Genomic DNA, 19739 nt, shown 5'->3' on the forward strand with positions numbered 1-19739 from the left:
TATATACATATATACATACATATATACCTATACTGTATATACCTTTATATACATATATACATACATATATACCTATACTGTATATACCTTTATATACATTTATACATACATATATACCTATACTGTATATACTTTTATATACATATATACATACATATATACCTTTATATACATATATACATACATATATACCTATACTGTATATACCTTTATATACATATATACATACATATACTGTATATACCTTTATATACATATATACATACATATATACCTATACTGGCTCACCTGCACTGGCTTCCTGTGCACTTAAGATGTGACTTTAAGGTTTTACTACTTACGTATAAAATACTACACGGTCTAACTCCATCCTATCTTGCCGATTGTATTGTACCATATGTCCCGGCAAGAAATCTGCGTTCAAAAGACTCCGGCTTATTAGTGATTCCTAGAGCCCAAAAAACGTCTGCGGGCTATAGAGCGTTTTCCGTCCGGGCTCCAGTACTCTGGAATGCCCTTCCGGTAACAGTTCGAGATGCTACCTCAGTAGAAGCATTTAAGTCTCACCTTAAAACTCATTTGTATACTCTAGCCTTTAAATAGACCCCTTTTTAGACCAGTTGATCTGCCGTTTCTTTTCTGCTCTGCCCCCCCTGGGGCACAGATTCAGTGGCCATGGATGACGCGGTAGCTGTCCAGAGTCGGGACCCAGGGTCGACCACTCGCCTGTGCATCGGTTGGAGACATCTCTGCGCTGCTGACCTGTCTCCGATCGGGATGGTCTTCTGCTGGCCCCACTATGGACTGGACTTTCACTATTTTGTTAGATCCACTATGGACTGGACTCTCACTATTTTGTTAGATCCACTATGGACTGGACTCTCACTATTTTGTTAGATCCACTATGGACTGGACTCTCACTATTATGTTAGATCCACTATGGACTGGACTCTCACACTATTATATTAGATCCACTATGGACTGGACTCTCACACTATTATGTTAGATCCACTATGGACTGGACTCTCACTATTATGTTAGATCCACTATGGACTGGACTCTCACACTATTATATTAGATCCACTATGGACTGGACTCTCACACTATTATGTTAGATCCACTATGGACTGGACTCTCACTATTATGTTAGATCCACTATGGACTGGATTCTCACTATCATGTTAGATCCACTATGGACTGGACTCTCACACTATTATGTTAGATCCACTATGGACTGGACTCTCACACTATTATGTTAGATCCACTATGGACTGGACTCTCACACTATTATGTTAGATCCACTATGGACTGGACTTTCACTATTATGTTAGATCCACTATGGACTGGATTCTCACTATTATGTTAGATCCACTATGGAGTGGACTCTCATTATTATGTTAGATCCACTATGGACTGGACTCTCACACTATTATATTAGATCCACTATGGACTGGACTCTCACACTATTATGTTAGATCCACTATGGACTGGACTCTCACTATTATGTTAGATCCACTATGGACTGGACTCTCACTATTATGTTAGATCCACTATGGACTGGACTCTCACACTATTATGTTAGATCCACTATGGACTGGACTCTCACAATATTATACTCGATCCACTTGACGTCCATTGTACTATTAGCCCCCCCCCCCCCCCCCCCCCGCCCTTAAGGGGGGGCTCTAATTCCCCACATCTGCGGTCCTCTCCCCGGTTTCTCATTGTCCCAATGAGGTTAAGTTTTTCCTTACCCTGATGCAGCAATACAGTTTTACTTCCACTCTGTGTCCAATCAGGTGGCTGTGCAGTGATTCTGGAACTGGTACATGGACCAGGAGTCAGAGCTCTGCCACTGGTGGTACGCAGGCTCCATCTAGTGGTGACCAAAGAATCAATTGATTAAAGTACAGTGTTTTATTTTCTTATTTTCAAACAGGGTTGTTGTGCAAACTGTAAAACATCTGCCTTGTTTTTCATGAATACTTAGGCCTACTATGCTACTGTATTTTATTGTTGATCATTACGGTGGTGCTTGGAGAGCCAAGTTTTTTTCTTAGGTGCTATTTAGATATTACATTATTAAATTTTACAAACATATTCCATCTTATTTTTTCCTCCATTTGCTGTAAAAAATACTCCTAGATGGCCGCATTTTATTTTTTAATTTTTTATATTTATTTATTTATTTGATAGGGGAAATATGATAAAGGTACCGAGAAAACAGATTGTTAGGATTATAGAATTATTAAAAAAATACAAATGAAGGCACAATATGCCCTCTAGAGTCCAAAAGGCATATTTTGCATGTTTTAGGGTTGCTATGCTAAATATTGTGGAGAATGCATACATTTTTAAGAGTTATTTCTTTATTGACAGTCATGTTCAAAGCAGCTAATATTTTCCCATGTGTACTCTTTTTGCTTGTATCTTATGTCCGCAAGTAAACTCTGTGCTTTACCTTGAAGGGGTTGGAATGTGGGTGTATAGCACACTCCCTTTTTACTTTATCAGTATTAGAACAACGAAGCTGTATTCAATCAATCAATCAATCAATCAATGTTTATTTATATAGCCCCAAATCACAAATGTCTCAAAGGACTGTACAAATCATTACGACTACAACATCCTCGGAAGAACCCACAGAAGGGCAAGGAAAACTCACACCCAGTGGGCAGGGAGAATTCACATCCAGTGGGACGCCAGTGACAATGCTGACTATGACAAACCTTGGAGAGGACCTCAGAAGTGGGCAACCCCCCCACTCTAGGGGACCGAAAGCAATGGATGTCGAGCGGGTCTAACATGATACTGTGAAAGTTCAATCCATAGTGGCTCCAACACAGCCGCGAGAGTTCAGTTCAAGTGGATCCAAGACAGCAGCGAGAGTCCTGTCCACAGGAAACCATCTCAAGCGGATCAGCAGCGTAGAGATGTCCCCAACCGATACAGGCGAGCGGTCCATCCTGGGTCTCGACTCTGGACAGCCAGTACTTCATCCATGGTCATCGGACCGGACCCCCTCCACAAGGGAGGGGGGGACATAGGAGAAAGAAAAGAAGCGGCAGATCAACTGGTCTAAAAAGGAGGTCTATTTAAAGGCTAGAGTATACAGATGAGTTTTAAGGTGAGACTTAAATGCTTCTACTGAGGTAGCATCTCGAACTGTTACCGGGAGGGCATTCCAGAGTACTGGAGCCCGAACGGAAAACGCTCTTTAGCCCGCAGACTTTTTTCTGGGCTCTAGGAATCACTTTCTGGGCATGGGGGCGCTGTTTTCCTGTTCAATAAGTTGTCTTTCCCGTTTGGCTTTCAGACCCCTTCTAAATGCCACTGTTCACAAACCATAGGACTGGTCTCCTAAAGCTTTAGTAAAACGTGATAATATTCCTGTTCTGTCTTGATGGTCCTTCTTACTCTGCATATATGTCATCTGAAAGAACTTGGGATTGACCAGTAACTTGTGTACCTTGAGAGGAAGACTGGTCAGAGTCAACAATTTACACAGTTTTATTTTGTGGTGTTGCTGCACTTTTTAGTTACGAGCAATAAGTTTAAAGTTAGACTGTTGCTTCAGTTCTGACTTACTCCAAGATCTAATTGCCACACTGAAAAAGAGTTATTTTAACTCTACTGAGCATGTTTTAGTTCACCATAAATGCATTGAAAATGACTTGGGGATTGTTTACAATGAATCACTTTGTGTAAGTTGTTTCCAGACTAATCATTCCATTTAGGCTGCGGCCAGGAGCTGAACAAAGTGGCTGGGGAGAGGGGAGTCTGGGCTTCCCTGCTTAGGCTGCTGCCCCCGCGATCCAACCTCGGATAAGCGGAAGAAAATAGATGGATGGATTATATCCATCCATCCATCCATTTTCTAACGCTAATACCCTTTGGCGTCGCCGGGGGTGCTGGAGCCTATCCCAGCTGCATTCGGGCGGAAGGCAGGGTACACCCTGGACAAGTCGCCACTTCATCGCAGGGCCAACACAGATAGACAGACAACATTCACACAAGGGACCATTTAATGTTGCCAATCAACCAAATATATAACAAATGCCAATTACCATGTACAATATTACAGTATATGTTGCAGCCTCAGCATAAAATAAAGAGTAGATTCAGCAGAAAATATACATTATAAACAAAGAGAGGGAGATAACATATGCACCAAATTACTATTTGGTGCATATAACTACTGCTTAGTTTCTCTTGTTATATTCTTATTTTACAGTTAGTTTTATTCTCATTGTTCCTTTTTTCATTTTTATTTTTATTTTAATATTTTTCTATTTTGTTTCAATTTATACCCCCATTATTTACCTTTTATTGTTTAATTGATCTCAACTCTGTACACTGCTGCTGGAATTTTTAATTTTCCTGAAGAAATCAATAAAGTACTACCTATCCATCCATCTATCTACATTGAATAAAGTCAAGTATAAATAAGGCGGCAATAAATACTGATAAAGTTGAGGAATGGTCATCAAACACTTATTTGGAACATCCCACAGGTGTGCAGGCTAATTGGGAACAGGTGGGTGCCATGATTGGCTATAAAAACAGCTTCCATGAAATGCTAAGTAATTCACAAACAAGGATGGGGTGAGGGTCACCACTTTGTAAGTAAATTGTCAAAAAGTTTTCGAACAACATTTCTCAACGAGCTATTGCAAGGAATTTAGGGATTTTACCATCTACGGTCCGTAAAATCATCAAAAAGTTCAGAGAATCTGGAGAAATCACTGCACGTAAGCGAGATATTACGGACTATTGATCCCTCATGCGGTATTGCATCAAAAACCGACATCAGTGTGTAAAGGATATCATCACATGGGCTCAGGAACACTTCATAAAACCACTGTCAGTAACTACAGTTGGTCGCTACATCTGTAAGTGCAAGTTAAAACTCTGCTATGCAAAGCCAAACACATTTATCAACAACATCCAGAAACGCAGCCGACTTAGCTCGGCCTGAGCTCACCTAAGATGGACTGATGCAAAGTGGAAAGGTGTTCTGTGATCTGACGAGTCCACATTTCAAATTATATTGGGAAACATAGGACGTGGTGTCTTCCAGAACAAAAGTGGAAAATAACCATTCGGATTGTTATCCACGCAAAGTTGAAAAGCCAGCATGTGTGATGGTATGGGGGTGTATTAGTGCCCAAGGCATGGGTAACTTACACATCTGTGAAGGCACCATTAATGCTGAAAGGTCCATACAGGTTTTGGAGCAACATATGTTGTCATCCAAGCAACGTTATCATGGACACCCCTGCTTATTTCAGCAAGATGAGTGTTACAACAGCGTTGCTTTGTACAAAAAGAGTGCGGGTACTTTCCTGGCCCGCCTGCAGTCCAGACCTGTCTCCCATCAAAAATGTGTGGCGCATTATGAAGCGTAAAATAGGACAGCGGAGACCCCGGACTGTTGAAGGACTGAAGCTCTACATAAAACAAGAATGGGAAAGAATTCCACTTTCAAAGCTTCAACAATTAGTTTCCTCAGTTCCCAAACGTTTATTGAGTGTTGTTAAAAGAAAAGGTGATGTAACACAGTGGTGAACATGCCCTTTCCCAACTACTTTGGCACGTGCTGCAGCCATGACTCTAAGTTAATCATTATTTGCAAAAAAAAAAATTCATGAGTTTGAACATCAAATATGTTGTCTTTGTAGCATATTCAACTGAATATGGCTTGAAAAGGATTTGCAAATCATTGTATTCTGTTTATATTTACATCTAACACAATTTCCCACCTCATATGGAAACGGGGTTTGTATACGTTTGCCTGAGAAACTGGACAGGACAAAAAAAATTATTAAAAAAACATTTATTTTTGTTTATGATTAAATAATATATCTAAATTCATATATAGATCAAATGAGTATAATCTTCAGAATATAGTCCAAAATACAGTTTTGTACGTGTAGACCCCCCCGACATCCAGTAGAGGGCGACAACGAGCAGGATGGAGCCGGGCAGAAAGTGGGCGGAGTCTCCTTAGACCCCTCCTCTCCCGCTAATGACATGCACACACATGTTCCAGGACACTTGTCATGGCCGCACGGAGACCTTCCTAACATGCACTAACTTGTCATGGCCGCTCAGAAACATTCTTACCTGCACTACCGCAACATCACACATGTGTGTGACTGACATCGACGCGACATGAGCCGGCGTGGAAGTAGACGGATTAGCCGGCGATGACTTCCCGCCAAATTATCCCGCGATATTAAAGTGTTTTTATTTGTTTGTGCGGTGGAGGCTTAGCGATGGCCACCGCTGCTCAGCCGGAGACCAGGAAGTTTACTCGGGGACTTGGGAAGCCTGGGACGGCCGCCGAGCTCCGGCAAAGTGTGTCTGAGGTGGTCAGGACCTCCGTGCTCGTGGTAAGTAAATACCTTTTAATTCCTCTAATGTTGTTGTTTACTTCTGCCTTTTACTTCCTCCTGGGCAGCATGTTGGCACTTTAACTATTAAATGTGCGCTCTACGGCGTCTCAGTTGGCACACTTGGCGTTTTGAGTGCATAAGTGTGCACGCTAAGTGTGGGAGCTGCGCGCGCATACACACACCCTTACTTGTATTTGATACCTTCTTGAGACCTCCGGTTCTTTGAAGGCTCGTAAAATCGAAACCAGAGCAGTTAGAAAAACTCTTTGCGCCACTTTTAATCAGAAGGGTTCAATCTCTCTCCTGTGGTAGTTTGAAGCCGACACAGCAAACGCGCTCAGAGGAGATAATGTTTGAAAAAAGGTGACGGGTTTTTACAAAACTTTTGTTTTGAAGGGGTGATTGCCAACTTCCTGTTGATTTTTGCTGAAGGATGTCAATTAATGAAATGTAGGTCTAAGTGAGACCTACATAGAGGTGTTTGTTTCATGTCTCTACTGCATTCATACTGGAAGTTACAAGCAGTTGTGTCTGTTTTCTTCCTAGGAGCAGTTTTGTCAGTGTTTTAATCCTAGGGGGCGCTAGAGTGCAATTTTGAGTTTATTTTTATTATTTTTTTTTATTAGATCGCAATTATCACCAGTCCTGATGTGTGTGTCCAGTTTGATGAGTTTTGAAGCATTTTAAGGGGGTCAAATTACAGCTCAAAGAGACAAAAATGAAATTTTTTAGGAATCTTTTGTTTTGAAGGGGTTTTGCCAACTTCCTGTTAATTTTCGCTGAAGGAGGTCAGTGTATGAAATCTAGGTCAAAGTCAGACCTACATAAAGGTTTTGGTTTCATGTCTCTACGACATTCCTAACAGAAATTACAAGCAGTTGTGTCTGTGTTTTTCCTAGGGGGCGCTAGAGCGCAATTTTGAGTTTTGGGTTTTGGTTTTTTGATTAGATTGCAATTTTCGCCAGTCCTGATGTGTGCGTTAAATTTGGTGAGCCTTTTACTTCCCCCGGGCAGCATTTTGGCACTTTCACAATTAAGTGTGCGCTCTACGGCGTCTCAGTTGGCACACTTGGCTTTTTGAGTGCATAAGTGTGCACGCTAAGTGTGGGAGCTGCGCGCACATACACACACACTTACTTGTATTTGATACCTTCTTGAGACCTCTGGTTCTTTGAAGGCTCGTAAAATCAAAACCGGAGCAGTTAGAAAAACTCTCTGCGCAACTTTTAATCAGAAGGGTTCAATCTCTCTCCTGTGCGAGTTTGAAGCCGACACAACAAACGCCCTCAGAGGAGATAACGTTTGAAAAAAGGTGACGGGTTTTTACAAAAATGTTGTTTTGAAGGGGTGATTGCCAACTTCCTGTTGATTTTTGCTGAAGGATGTCAATTAATGAAATGTAGGTCTAAGTGAGACCTACATAGATGTTTTTGTCTCATGTCTCTACGACATTCCTACCGGAAGTTACAATCAGTTTCGTCTGTGTTTTCTTCCTAGGAGCAGTTTTGTCTGTGTTTTATTCCTAGGGGGCGCTAGAGTGCAATTTTTTTTTTTTTTTTTTTATTATTAGATCGCAATTATCACCAGTCCTGATGTGTGTGTCCAGTTTGGTGAGTTTTGAAGCATTTTAAGGGGGTCAAATTACAGCTCAGAGACAAAAATGACATTTTTTAGGAATCTTTTGTTTTGAAGGGGTTTTGCCAACTTCCTGTTGATTTTTGCTGAAGGAGGTCAGTGTATGAAATCTAGGTCTAAGTCAGAACTACATAGAGGTTTTTGTTTCATGTCTCTACGACATTCATAACCGAAGTTACAGGCAGTTTTGTCTGTGTTTTTTCCTAGGGGGCGCTAGAGCGCAATTTTGAGTTTGGGATTTTTGATTAGATCGCAATTTTCGCAAGTCCTGTTGTGTGTGTGTTAAATTTGGTGAGCCTTTTATTTCCCCCAGGCAGCATGTTGGCACTTTCACCATAAAATGTGCGTTCTACGGCGTCTCAGTTGGCACACTTGGCGTTTTGAGTGCATAAGTGTGCGTGCTTAGTATGGGAGCTGCGCGCACACGTACTTGTATTTGTTACCTTCTTGAGACATCCGAAAAAAAAAGTTGCCTCCCTCTTTAGGGCCACCCTTTTTAGAGCAGAGATTTTCAACCACTGTGCCGCGACACACTAGTGTGCCGTGGGAAATTACCGTATTTCCTTGAATTGCAGCCGGGGCGCTAATTAATTTAAAACCTCTTCTCACTCCTGCGCTTACCAAAGGCATGCGGTAAAAGTAAGCATGCGCTAATTATTTTCAAACCCCTTCTCACTCCGGCACTTACCAAAGGTATGCAGTAAAAATTTGAGTGTGATGTAAGCTTGGACCTTAAATCCTACTGAATAGCTCTTAATCTTCTTCCCTCAATGAGTTTGAAAATGATGACAGGGGAAGTGTCACTCGTGACGTCACAAATTTGACCCAGCAGAAATTTTAGGCAGGCGCATACTATACGTCTTGCGGCAATTAAAGGAAATACGGTATGCAAATTTACCTAATTGATCCCCAAAAATATTTTTTGCAAATTAATAATCATAATAACGTGCCGTTGTCTAGTGCAGTGTTTTTCAACCACTGTGCCGCGGCACACCAGTATGCCGTGAGATACAGTCTGGTGTGTCGTGGGAGATGATCTAATTTCACCTATTTGGGTTAAAAATATTTTTTGCAAACCAGTAATTAACTTCCGCCCGATTGTAGCTGAGATAGGCGCCCGCGACCCTGACAGGGAATAAGCGGTAGAAATGGATGGATGGACAGTAATTATAGTCTGCAAATGATGTGTTGTTGTTGAGTGTGGGTGTTGTCTAAAGTTCAGCAGAGTAACCATGTAATACTCTTCCATATCAGTAGGTGGCAGCCGGTAGCTAATTGCTTTGTAGATGTCGGGAACAGCGGTAGGCAGTGTGCAGGTAAAAATGTGTCTAATGCTTAAACCAAAAATAAATAAAAGGTGAGTACTCGTAAGAAAAGGCATTGAAGCTTAGAGAAGGCTATGCAGAACAAAATCAAAACTGAACGGGCTACAAAGTAAACAAAAACAGAATGCTGGACGACAGCAAAGACTTACTGTGCAGCAAAGACGGCGTCCACAAAGTACATCTGAACATGACATAACAATCAACAATGTCCCCACAAAGAAGGATTAAAAGCAACTGAAATATTCTTGATTGCTAAAACAAAGTAGATGCGGGAAATATCGCTTATAAATTTGTTTTTCATTAATTTTGGCCAAAGGGGGCGCAATTCAATTTCTTACACGCACTTGTTGTTTCATATGTTGGCCAGAGGGGGAGCACGTCAATTTTTTTACACACTTATTTCATATGTTTACCAGAGGGGGAGCCCTTTTAAAACCGTCCATTCTTTTTCATCCATTTTCTACTGCTTGTCCATTTAGTCAATTTGAAAAATTGACTAAGGGGTGCAAATGAGACATTCTCTATTAGATGTAATATTTTTGGGACCATGACTTATGTCCTCACTTGTTCACACCTCCTCATATGGAAGATACTTTTCCTTTTTGATGTCTCAAGAAGGGTAGAAACACACACACACACACACACACACACACACACACTGCTGACCCTGATCAGCTGACTTGTGTGGAGTCACGTTCAGAAGTGGGTGAGAGGATGAATGAATGAATAATGTGTGTGAATGAGGGCTTGTTTGTTGTCACATTGCAGAAATCACAAATGCAGTGTTGCCTCCTTTTGAGTGGAGTACTTGACTCCACACAGTTATAGAAGTGCTTGTAATCAAAAGTGCCTTTTTTTCAACTATTTTAAATAATGTTTTGGAAGTGTGTTGCCCCAAATATAGCCTCCATGTTTAAAGTCCTACTGAAATGAGATGTTCTTATTTAAACGGGGATAGCAGCTCCATTCTATGTGTCATACTTCATCATTTTGCCATATTGCCATATTTTTGCTGAAAGGATTTAGTAGAGAACATCCACGATAAAGTTGGCAACTTTTGGTCGCTAATAAAAAAGCCTTGCCTGTACCGGAAGTAGCAGACGATGTGCGCGTGATGTCACGGGTTGTGGAGCTCCTCACATCTGAACATTGTTTACAATCATGGCCACTAGCAGCGAGAGCGATTCAGAACGAGAAAGCGACAATTTCCCCATTAATTTGAGTGAGGATGAAAGATTCGTGGATGAGGAAAGTGAGAGTGAAGGACTAGAAAAAAAAAGACTAGAGGGCAGTGGGAGCGATTCAGATGGATTATTCTGGAAAATCTCTTATCTTCTTATTGTGTTACTAGTGTTTTAGTGAGGTTATATGGTGGTACCTGTACAACCTGAAGGTCGGCCCCGCACCTTTCTTCAGCACCAGTCGAGGGGTGGTGGCGATGCCCATCTCTGCCCTTCGCAAGGGACCCTCTTCGAAACACGATCTTTCGAAATGATGGCTGCATAATACACTGTACTGTGTGTGTGGTCCAATCCAACCCTGCTCGCTTGACCGCTCTGTTCCTTAGTAAAGCTTCACCGTCATTTTTCGGGAATGTATGGGGTGGTATGGCTCGGTTGGTGGAGTGGCCGTGCCAACAACTTGAGGGTTGCAGGTTCGATCCCCGCTTCCGCCGTTGTGTCCTTGGGCAAGACACTTTACCCACCTGCTCCCAGTGCCACCCACACTGGTTTAAATGTAACTTAGATATTGAGTTTCACTATGTAAAGCGCTTTGAGTCACTAGAGAAAAAGCGCTATATAAATATAATTCACTTCACAATGTAAACAAGGAAACACCGGCTGTGTTTGTGTTACTAAAGGCGGCCGCTATACACCGCTTCCCACCTACATCTTTCTTCTTTGATGTCTCCATTGTCCATTGAACAAATTGCAAAAGATTCAGCAACACAGATGTCCAGAATACTGTGGAATTATGCGATGAAAACAGACGACTTATAGCTGGGAACGATGCTGGAACAAAATGTCCTCGACAACGCATTTCAGCAGGATTTTTCGGTGCAAAATTTAAAATTGCAATTTAGTAAACTAAAGCGGCCGTATTGGCATGTGTTGCAATGTTAATATTTCATCATTGATATATAAACTATCAGACTGCGTGGTCGCTAGTAGTGGCTTTCAGTAGGACTTTAAACATGGAGGCTATATTTGGGGCAACACACTTCCAAATCATTATTAAAAATAGTTGAAAAAAAAGGCACTTTTGAATACAAGCAGTTCTATAACTGTGTGGAGTCAAGTACTCCACTCAAAGGAGGCAACACTGCATTGGTGATGTACTGCAATGCAAGGGAGGAGTAGGTTCTATTTTGAGATTGGTGGGGACACAAAAGTGCTCCAAGGCAGCACTCTGAAAGTTTACTTTAAAAAAAAAATTTTTTTTACATTACAATCATAATTTTAGGTCATGCAGATGTTATAATGTAAAGTAACTAAAATGAAAGCAAAGGAGACAACTTGGAAGAGTTCTCATCTTTACTCTTTAGTGTAGTGCAAGTGTGCATCATGCTGTCAATCAACATAGCCGACTGTCCATCAACAACATCAGAAATACATTCATGCAATACAACATTGGAAATAAACATAAATAAACTGTAATAAACTTTTCCCCAACTTGTGTTTAAATCACTGACAATTTTTCCCTTCATCTACTTCTTTCTATTGCTGCTTTTGTACTGTAAATATGTTACATGAAACTAAAAAAAAAAATAAAACGGATAGGTGGAATCCGGCGATCTGATTGGCTGTTAACTGTGGTTTAAATATTCTAAAGCCTTATCACATCACTCCGCCTCAGGCACGCAAGACTGCTATGAATTAGGGATGCACCGAAATGAAAATTTGTGGCCGAAGCCGAATAAAATTTAAACGCTTGGCCGAATACCGAATAATGAATGCAGTTTTTCACAATTTTTTAAATATTGCATAAATAGCCCAGAATAAATATTTAGACATGTTTTTCAAATAAAGTAATTTTTTATTGAATATTGACATTTTTTTAATAATCCAGTAGTCTTTGCTTTTCAAAAAAGCACAGTTTTTCATTTATATTAGGCCTTCAAACAAAACATGCATTCCAAAAAAAAAATAAAGTGCATTAAAGTGGATAAACCCACAACAAATGAATTATTGTCCTTTTGGCAAAAGTCTGCTTAGCCACAGTAGATATGCTAATAATGTAAACAGAAGGCTCAAGTAAATCTCAATAAGTGTGTGCTTGTAACCTCATACACTTATACAGGTAGCCTACACAACAGGCTAATAATGTAAACAGAAGGCTCAAGTAAATCTCAATAAGTGTGTGCTTGTAACCTCATACACTTATACAGGTAGCCTACACAACAGGCTAATAATGTAAACAGAAGGCTCAAGTAAATCTCAATAAGTGTGTGCTTGTAACCTCATACACTTATACAGGTAGCCTACACAACAGGCTAATAATGTAAACAGAGGCCCCACTAAATCTCAATAAGTGTGTGCTTGTAACCTCATACACTTATACAGGTACACAACATTGTAACCTCATACACTTATACAGGTACACAACATTGTAACCTCATACACTTATACAGGTACACAACATATCCCAACATCACTGCACGTTGGTCGATTGCGTCACCGCGTCAAAAAATTGCGTCACACGCCACTATTCGGCCTTGTTTTTGACTTATTCCACCGAAGGCCGAATGTGGCTTTTTTTGCCATATTCGGCCGAATATATTCGGTTACCGATTAATCGCTGCATCCCTAGTATGAATGGAAGTTGTTGTCATGTATCCATGACAACGGACTGTTGCAGTCCGTAGTAAAAGACAGCTGATGTTTTTACGATGTTAAAAAACGGACTAAAGTAGTTGAATTCACATGTTTAAGGTTAACTTTCACCTCCGGGGAGAGTTAACAATGGTAAAGCATTGACTTTCACCTGGAAAAAAAGCGGAGGAAAAGACGAGATGCAGTGCTAATTTGGAGCTAACGTCTGGATAGGTGGGACTATCTTTTTCCACAGTGAGGCTATTTTATTGGATAATATGTATTTCTGGTTGAAAAAAACTACATTAAATTGATTGATTATTCCTATTTCATATTGCCTTTATTGGTAACCGTTTTATAACAGCAATATATCTCTCCAGTCCATGGTATATGCTCATTATAGCACTCTAAGGGGCGTGACCGGAGTGATATATTGTTGAATTATTCAATATTGTTGAGCCTCTATACACCCTTGAAGTAACTTACAGTTTGACTCCTAAAGAAGTCTTTTATATCCAATTTTCTTTTCATTGACATCCTTCAAAACCTGCAGCACACACGCACGCAAACAGACACAAACACAATGTCAATCACAGCACTGATATTAAAATCCATCTAGCTACCGTGTGCCAGGAACAACAAATGCCGAACATGTTGACAACTTGTCCGGTCGCTAGCATGTAGGCTAGCTGTTACAAGCAGAAGGAGTGACAGCAGGGACAGCCAATCACACGTAAGTTAGCATGAAAGCGGCAACCAATCAGGGAGCGATATTTAGGTTAGAGGCGGGACTTCTAGCAGAGACCGACATTTAACCCTTTCTGTGCCATAATCATTGACTAAACGGTTGTATTGATAGTGACTACACAGTAGCGGCTGGATATTGGGTAGGGACGTGTCCCTAGCGTCCCTACCCAATTCTACGCCCTTGCTGCAATGTGACAACAAACAAGCCTTCAATGTCAGACATTTTAAACATGCTTTGAGTAAGCCTTTTTTGTGTGGCTGCAACTTTGCGGAAGTATCCGGACTATTACACTAACATACAAATACCACTAGTCATTATTGTCAATAGTACTCACACAAAAATCAGTGATTCTCAATGTTTGTTTTTTTTTACGGACAAATATCAGGTTCTCAATCGTATTTTAATGTGAGGGGGACGTGGGGAAAAAATATCTAAGTGGTAGAAATGCGCGGTTTGCGGTCTCATCCCCAGCGGCAATCACACGACTGCAAGGCATGCTGGGTGACACAGAGTACACTAATGGTTGTGATGTGAACAATTTTAACACTCTTAGTAATATGCACCACGCTGTGAAGCCACACCAATTAAGAACGACAAACACATTTCGGGAGAACATCCTCACAGTAACACAACGGCATGGCGTAGTTGTTAGAGCGGCCGTGCCAGACACCTGAGGGTTGCAGGTTCGCTTCCCACCTATTGACATCCAAATCGCTGCCGTTGTGTCCTTGGGCAGGACACTTCACCCTTTGCCCCCGGTGCTTCTCACACTGGTGAATGAATGATGAATGAATGATTGGTGGTGGTCGGAGGGGCCGTAGGCGCAAACTGGCAGCCACGCTTCCGTCACCTGGTAGCTTACCACCACCATCGTGTGAATGAATGATGGGTTCCCACTTCTCTGTGAGCGCTTTGAGTATCTAACAATAGAAAAGCGCCATATAAATCTAATCCATTATTATTATTATTATTACAACATAAACTCAACACAACAAATACCCATCCATCCATTTTCTACCGCTTATTCCCTTTTGGGGTCACGGGGGGCGCTGGCGCCTAGCTCAGCTACAATCAGGCGGAAGGCTGAGTACACCCTGGACAAGTCGCCACCTCATCGCAGGACCAACACAGATAGACAGACAACATTCACACTCAAATTCACACACTAGGGTCAATTTAGTGTTGCCAATCAACCTATCCCCAGGTGCATGTCTTTGGAAGTGGGAGGGGCCTATCCCCAGGTGCATGTCTTTGGAGGTGGGAGGAAACTGGAGAACCCGGAGGGAACCCACGCATTCACGGGGAGGACATGCAAACTCCACACAGAAAGATCCCGTGCCTGGATTTGAACCCAGGACTGCAGGACCTTCGTATTGTGAGGCAGATGCACTAACCCCTCTGCCACCGTGAAGTACCCATAATCCTTTGTATTCATGACAATCCTGACTATTTTATACAACCAAAACACCCCCCCGCTCCCCCTCGTGCGTCGGTAAGGTGGGCGGGGTTGGGGGCGTGGGGGTGCAAAATATATTCAGGATGTGTCATGAATACAAAGGATTATGGGTATTAGTTGTGTTGCGTTTATGTTGTGTTACTGTGAGGATGTGAAATGTGTTTGTCAATCTTGTACTGTGTGGCTTCACAGCGTGGCGCATATTAGTAAGTGTTCAAGTTGTTTATATCACAACCATCAGTGTACTCTGTGTCACCCAGTATGCCTTTCAATCTCCAACGTGTAATTGCGGAAGCCGCACACAACATGATGCCGGACCAACAATCGGTTCGTACATGTTGTCAAAGGTGTCTAAGGCAATGGCTTCACAGCACGCCCACATTCTTGTCATCAGGATGAACACTATTGGATAGTCGCGGGAACGTTAGCGGCTCCAATTGACTACATTACTCTGAGAATCAGGTTTAAATAGCTCTGTGAGTGGTAAAGGTGGCCAACCTCTGATGTAATTCAGCGGGCGGTTGCGGTCCCGATAATTAGTTGGTTCGGGTGGACGGCGGGTGGATGACGATTTTGGTGATGCGGATGCGGATGATATAATTGCCTATCCGCGCATCTCTACTAAGGGGGGTTATGACATGAAATATTTGAGAAGCGCGGATTTATGTTGATTACTGTATTTTTCGGACACTTTTTTCCGTAATTTATACTCAGGTGTGACTTATGTGTGAAATTCTGAACACGTCACCGCAGGGGTCGGGAACCTTTTTGGCTGAGAGCCATGAAAGCCAAATATTTCAAAATGTATTTCCGTGAGAGCCGTATCATATTTTTTAACACTGAATACAACTAAATGTGTGCATTTTTAAGTGAGACCAACATTTTTAGAGTATAATAAGTCTTTTATTCTTTTTAATAACATTGTTATTTTGAAGCTAACCAATAATAAAAAAAATGTCATGTCTGTTGATCATGTTTTTGTTTGGCCATGTGCTGTTTGTCCTTTGGACTCTTTAAGTTCCTGTTTTTTTCCGCTACATTGTCTGGTTTCCTTGGTTACTCATTTTGTCCACCTGTCTCTGGTGGACAAAATGCCCGCTCACCTGCTTCCCGAGCACTAATCAGAGGCAGTATTTAAGCTCGTCTTTGCCAGTCAGTCGCCCCGTGCTGACTTGTTTCATGCCTTGCCATAGTTTCGTGCTTCATGCCATGCCAAGTAAGTTTTGTTTGATTTATGTTCTTAGTCTGTTTATGCGTTAGCTTTCTTCCTTAGCCCAAGTTGTGCCTCCACTGGGAGCGATTTTTGTTTGTATCTTTTTTTTGTTAAAATTAAATCATGTTTTTACCTAAATGCCATGTCCCGAGTAGTCCGTCTGCCTTCCTGGGAGAACGACCCCGCAGCAAGCTGCAACCCCCCCCCCATTGTGACATAAAATACTTCTTACCATTAATGCGACTTCTTGAACAGGTGCGGTAGAAAACGGATGGATGGATTTAAATGCATGAGAATGTTTTATATTTTGCACGTTATTTTTAGCACTGTGATTACCAGAAAAATTATTCCTAATTATCGCGTTAAGCAATGTCAGCTCAGATTTGTCCGAGAGCCAGATGCAGTCATCAAAAGAGCCACATCTGGCTCTAGAGCCATAGGTCCCCTACACCTGCGTTACCGTAAAATATCACATAGTATTATTTATCTCATTCGCGGAAGAAATGAGGAAAATGTCAGCAATCGTCCCTCACAATAAACAGATTGTAAAATGTACATTTAATACATGTGATGTGCATTGGTATCGACTGATCCCCCTCATGGATGATTGGTATCAGAATCAGCAACATTAAAACCTTGACCAGAACATCCCTGGTATTGTGCAGTTTCCGCATGAGTGTTAAGTCAAACTGTTTTGCACATGTGGCCAATTAGGCCTTCAGTTTCCATGACGATGACATGATGCCTCTTTACCAGGACAACAAGGAGGTTGTAGTTCATGCTTCCAAGTGTCCGCTGGCAGTGACAGAGCATCCACTGGTGGAACATTTGTGCAAGGAGTACCTTCCATAGCCTTCCGTATCACTTTTCCAGGAGAGCGAGGAAAGAAGTCGACCCTTTTGTTGCGTTCCTGGGAGAAGTTGCTAGGTAACCGAAACAGACACCATCTTGGCTCTCTGTCATAGGAAATTGAATCCCGAGGCTGTCATTTTCAAGACACCTGGAAATCATTTATTCATTCACGTGTCACAAATGGAGTGCCATGTACAGTAGGGCGAGAAAGTACTTAGTCAGCCAGCGATTGTGCAAGTTCTCCCACTTCAAATGATGACAGAGGTCTGTCATTTTCATCATAGGTACACTTCAACTGTGAGAGACAGAATGTCAACAAAACAATTGTAGGAATTTTAAATCATTTATTTGTAAATTATGGTGGAAAAATAGTATTTGGTCAACCATTCAAAGCTCTCACTGATGGAAGGAGGTTTTGGCTCCAAATCTCACGATACATGGCCCCATTCATTCTTTCCTTAACACGGATCAATCGTCCTGTCCCCTTAGCAGAAAAACAGCCCCAAAGCATGATGTTTCCACCCCCATGCTTCACAGTAGGTATGGTGTTCTTGGGATGCAACTCAGTATTCTTCTTCCTCAGAACACGACTAGTTGAGTTTATACCAAAAAGTTCTATTTTGGTTTCATCTGACCACATGACATTCTCCCAATCCTCTGCTGTATCATCCATGTATCCATTTTGGTATAAACTCAACTTGTCGTGTTTGGAGGAAGAAGAATACTGAGTTGCATCCCAGGAACACCATACCTACTGTGAAGCATGAGGGTGGAAACATCATGCTTTGGGGCTGTTTTTCTGCTAAGGGGACAGGACGATTGATCCGTGTTAAGGAAAGAATGAATGGGGCCATGTATCCTGAGATTTGGAGCCAAAACCTCCTTCCATCAGTGAGAGCTTTGAATGGTTGACCAAATACTATTTTTCCACCATCATTTACAAATAAATTCTTTAAAATTCCTACGATTTTTTTTGTGTTCACATTCTGTCTCTCACAGTTGATGAAAATGACGGACCTCTGTCATCATTTTAAGTGGGAGAATACATGATACATGGCCCCATTCATTCTTTCCTTAACACGGATCAATCGTCCTGTCCCCTTAGCCGAAAAACAGCCCCAAAGCATGATGTTTCCACCCCCATGCTTCACAGTAGGTATGGTGTTCTTGGGATGCAACTCAGTATTCTTCTTCCTCCAAACACGACGAGTTGAGTTTGTACCAAAAAGTTCTATTTTGATTTCATCTGACCACATGACATCCTCCCAATCCTCTGCTGTATCATCCATGTATCCATTTTGGTATCAACTCAACTGGTGGTGTTTGGAGGAAGAAGAATACTGAGTTGCATCCCAAGAACACCATACCTACTGTGAAGCATGGGGGTGGAAACATCATGCTTTGGGGCTGTTTTTCTGCTAAGGGGACAGGACGATTGATCCGTGTTAAGGAAAGAATGAATGGGGCCATGTATCGTGAGATTTGGAGCCAAAACCTCCTTCCATCAGTGAGAGCTTTGAATGGTTGACTTATTTTCCACCATCATTTACAAATAAATTCTTTAAAATTCATACAATTTTTTTGTTCACATTCTGTCTCTCACAGTTGAAGTGTACCTATGATGAAAATGACAGACCTCTGTCATCATTTGAAGTGGGAGAACTTGCACAATCGGTGACTTTTTTGCCCCACTGTACATGTTTGGAAATCCACTTAAGAAAAGTTTTCTTTGCTTCCAGCAGCTGCAGTTTTTGCAAGACGGGTTAAAACCTATTGAGAAGTGACTGGCTGGCTGTGGTAGAAGAATGTGAGGAGCTGCAGGGACAGTGTGCTGGTGTGTGCGAGCACACTGTCCCTGCAGCAACACATTAATTCCCCCGTCAAACATGCAAATGCCACACCAATAGAGGGATTGTTACAAGAACAGCAGAAGACTGTGGTTTCCTGCCATTATTATCCTCATCACCACGCTTCTTTATAAGGATTTTGCATTCATAAAATAGCATCTTCTAGGTTTTGGAGTCAAGCTTAGCTTGCTGCTGATGTATCGCCCCAACAGTGTGAGGGTTTTTATACACAGCCTTTCTGTGTGTTGTCCTTTGCCCTCTGCTGCAAGCTGAACCATCCCTCTGTATGCACCATGTTGTCAGCATACATCACATCAATTTGGCCGACGATAGGGTTCTTGTAGGTGTGTAACGGTACGTGTATTTGTACTGAACCGTTTCGGTACGGGGGTTTCGGTTTGGTTCGGAGGTGTACTGACACATGCTAGCAGCGACCTGGCTAGGATAGACTGA

At 41.7% G+C, this 19739-nt stretch overlaps 1 protein-coding gene across 2 annotated transcripts in view; it reads left to right on the forward strand.

The window, feature by feature from the left end:
• Positions 1-6028: 6028 nt before the first annotated feature.
• Positions 6029-19739, forward strand: part of LOC133538482 (dedicator of cytokinesis protein 9-like) — a 304828-nt gene continuing 291117 nt past the window's right edge. Inside the window, exon 1 of one of the 2 annotated variants that reach the window (XM_061880143.1) lies at positions 6029-6395. In XM_061880143.1, coding sequence (XP_061736127.1) covers positions 6279-6395 — 117 coding nt within the window. In that variant the 5' untranslated portion in view covers positions 6029-6278. The remainder of the gene's footprint in view (positions 6396-19739) is intronic. The other variant, XM_061880142.1, reaches the window with a different exon arrangement.

Source organism: Nerophis ophidion, linkage group LG19 (assembly GCF_033978795.1).
Source record: "Nerophis ophidion isolate RoL-2023_Sa linkage group LG19, RoL_Noph_v1.0, whole genome shotgun sequence".
In the NCBI taxonomy this organism is placed as follows: Eukaryota; Metazoa; Chordata; class Actinopteri; order Syngnathiformes; family Syngnathidae; genus Nerophis; species Nerophis ophidion.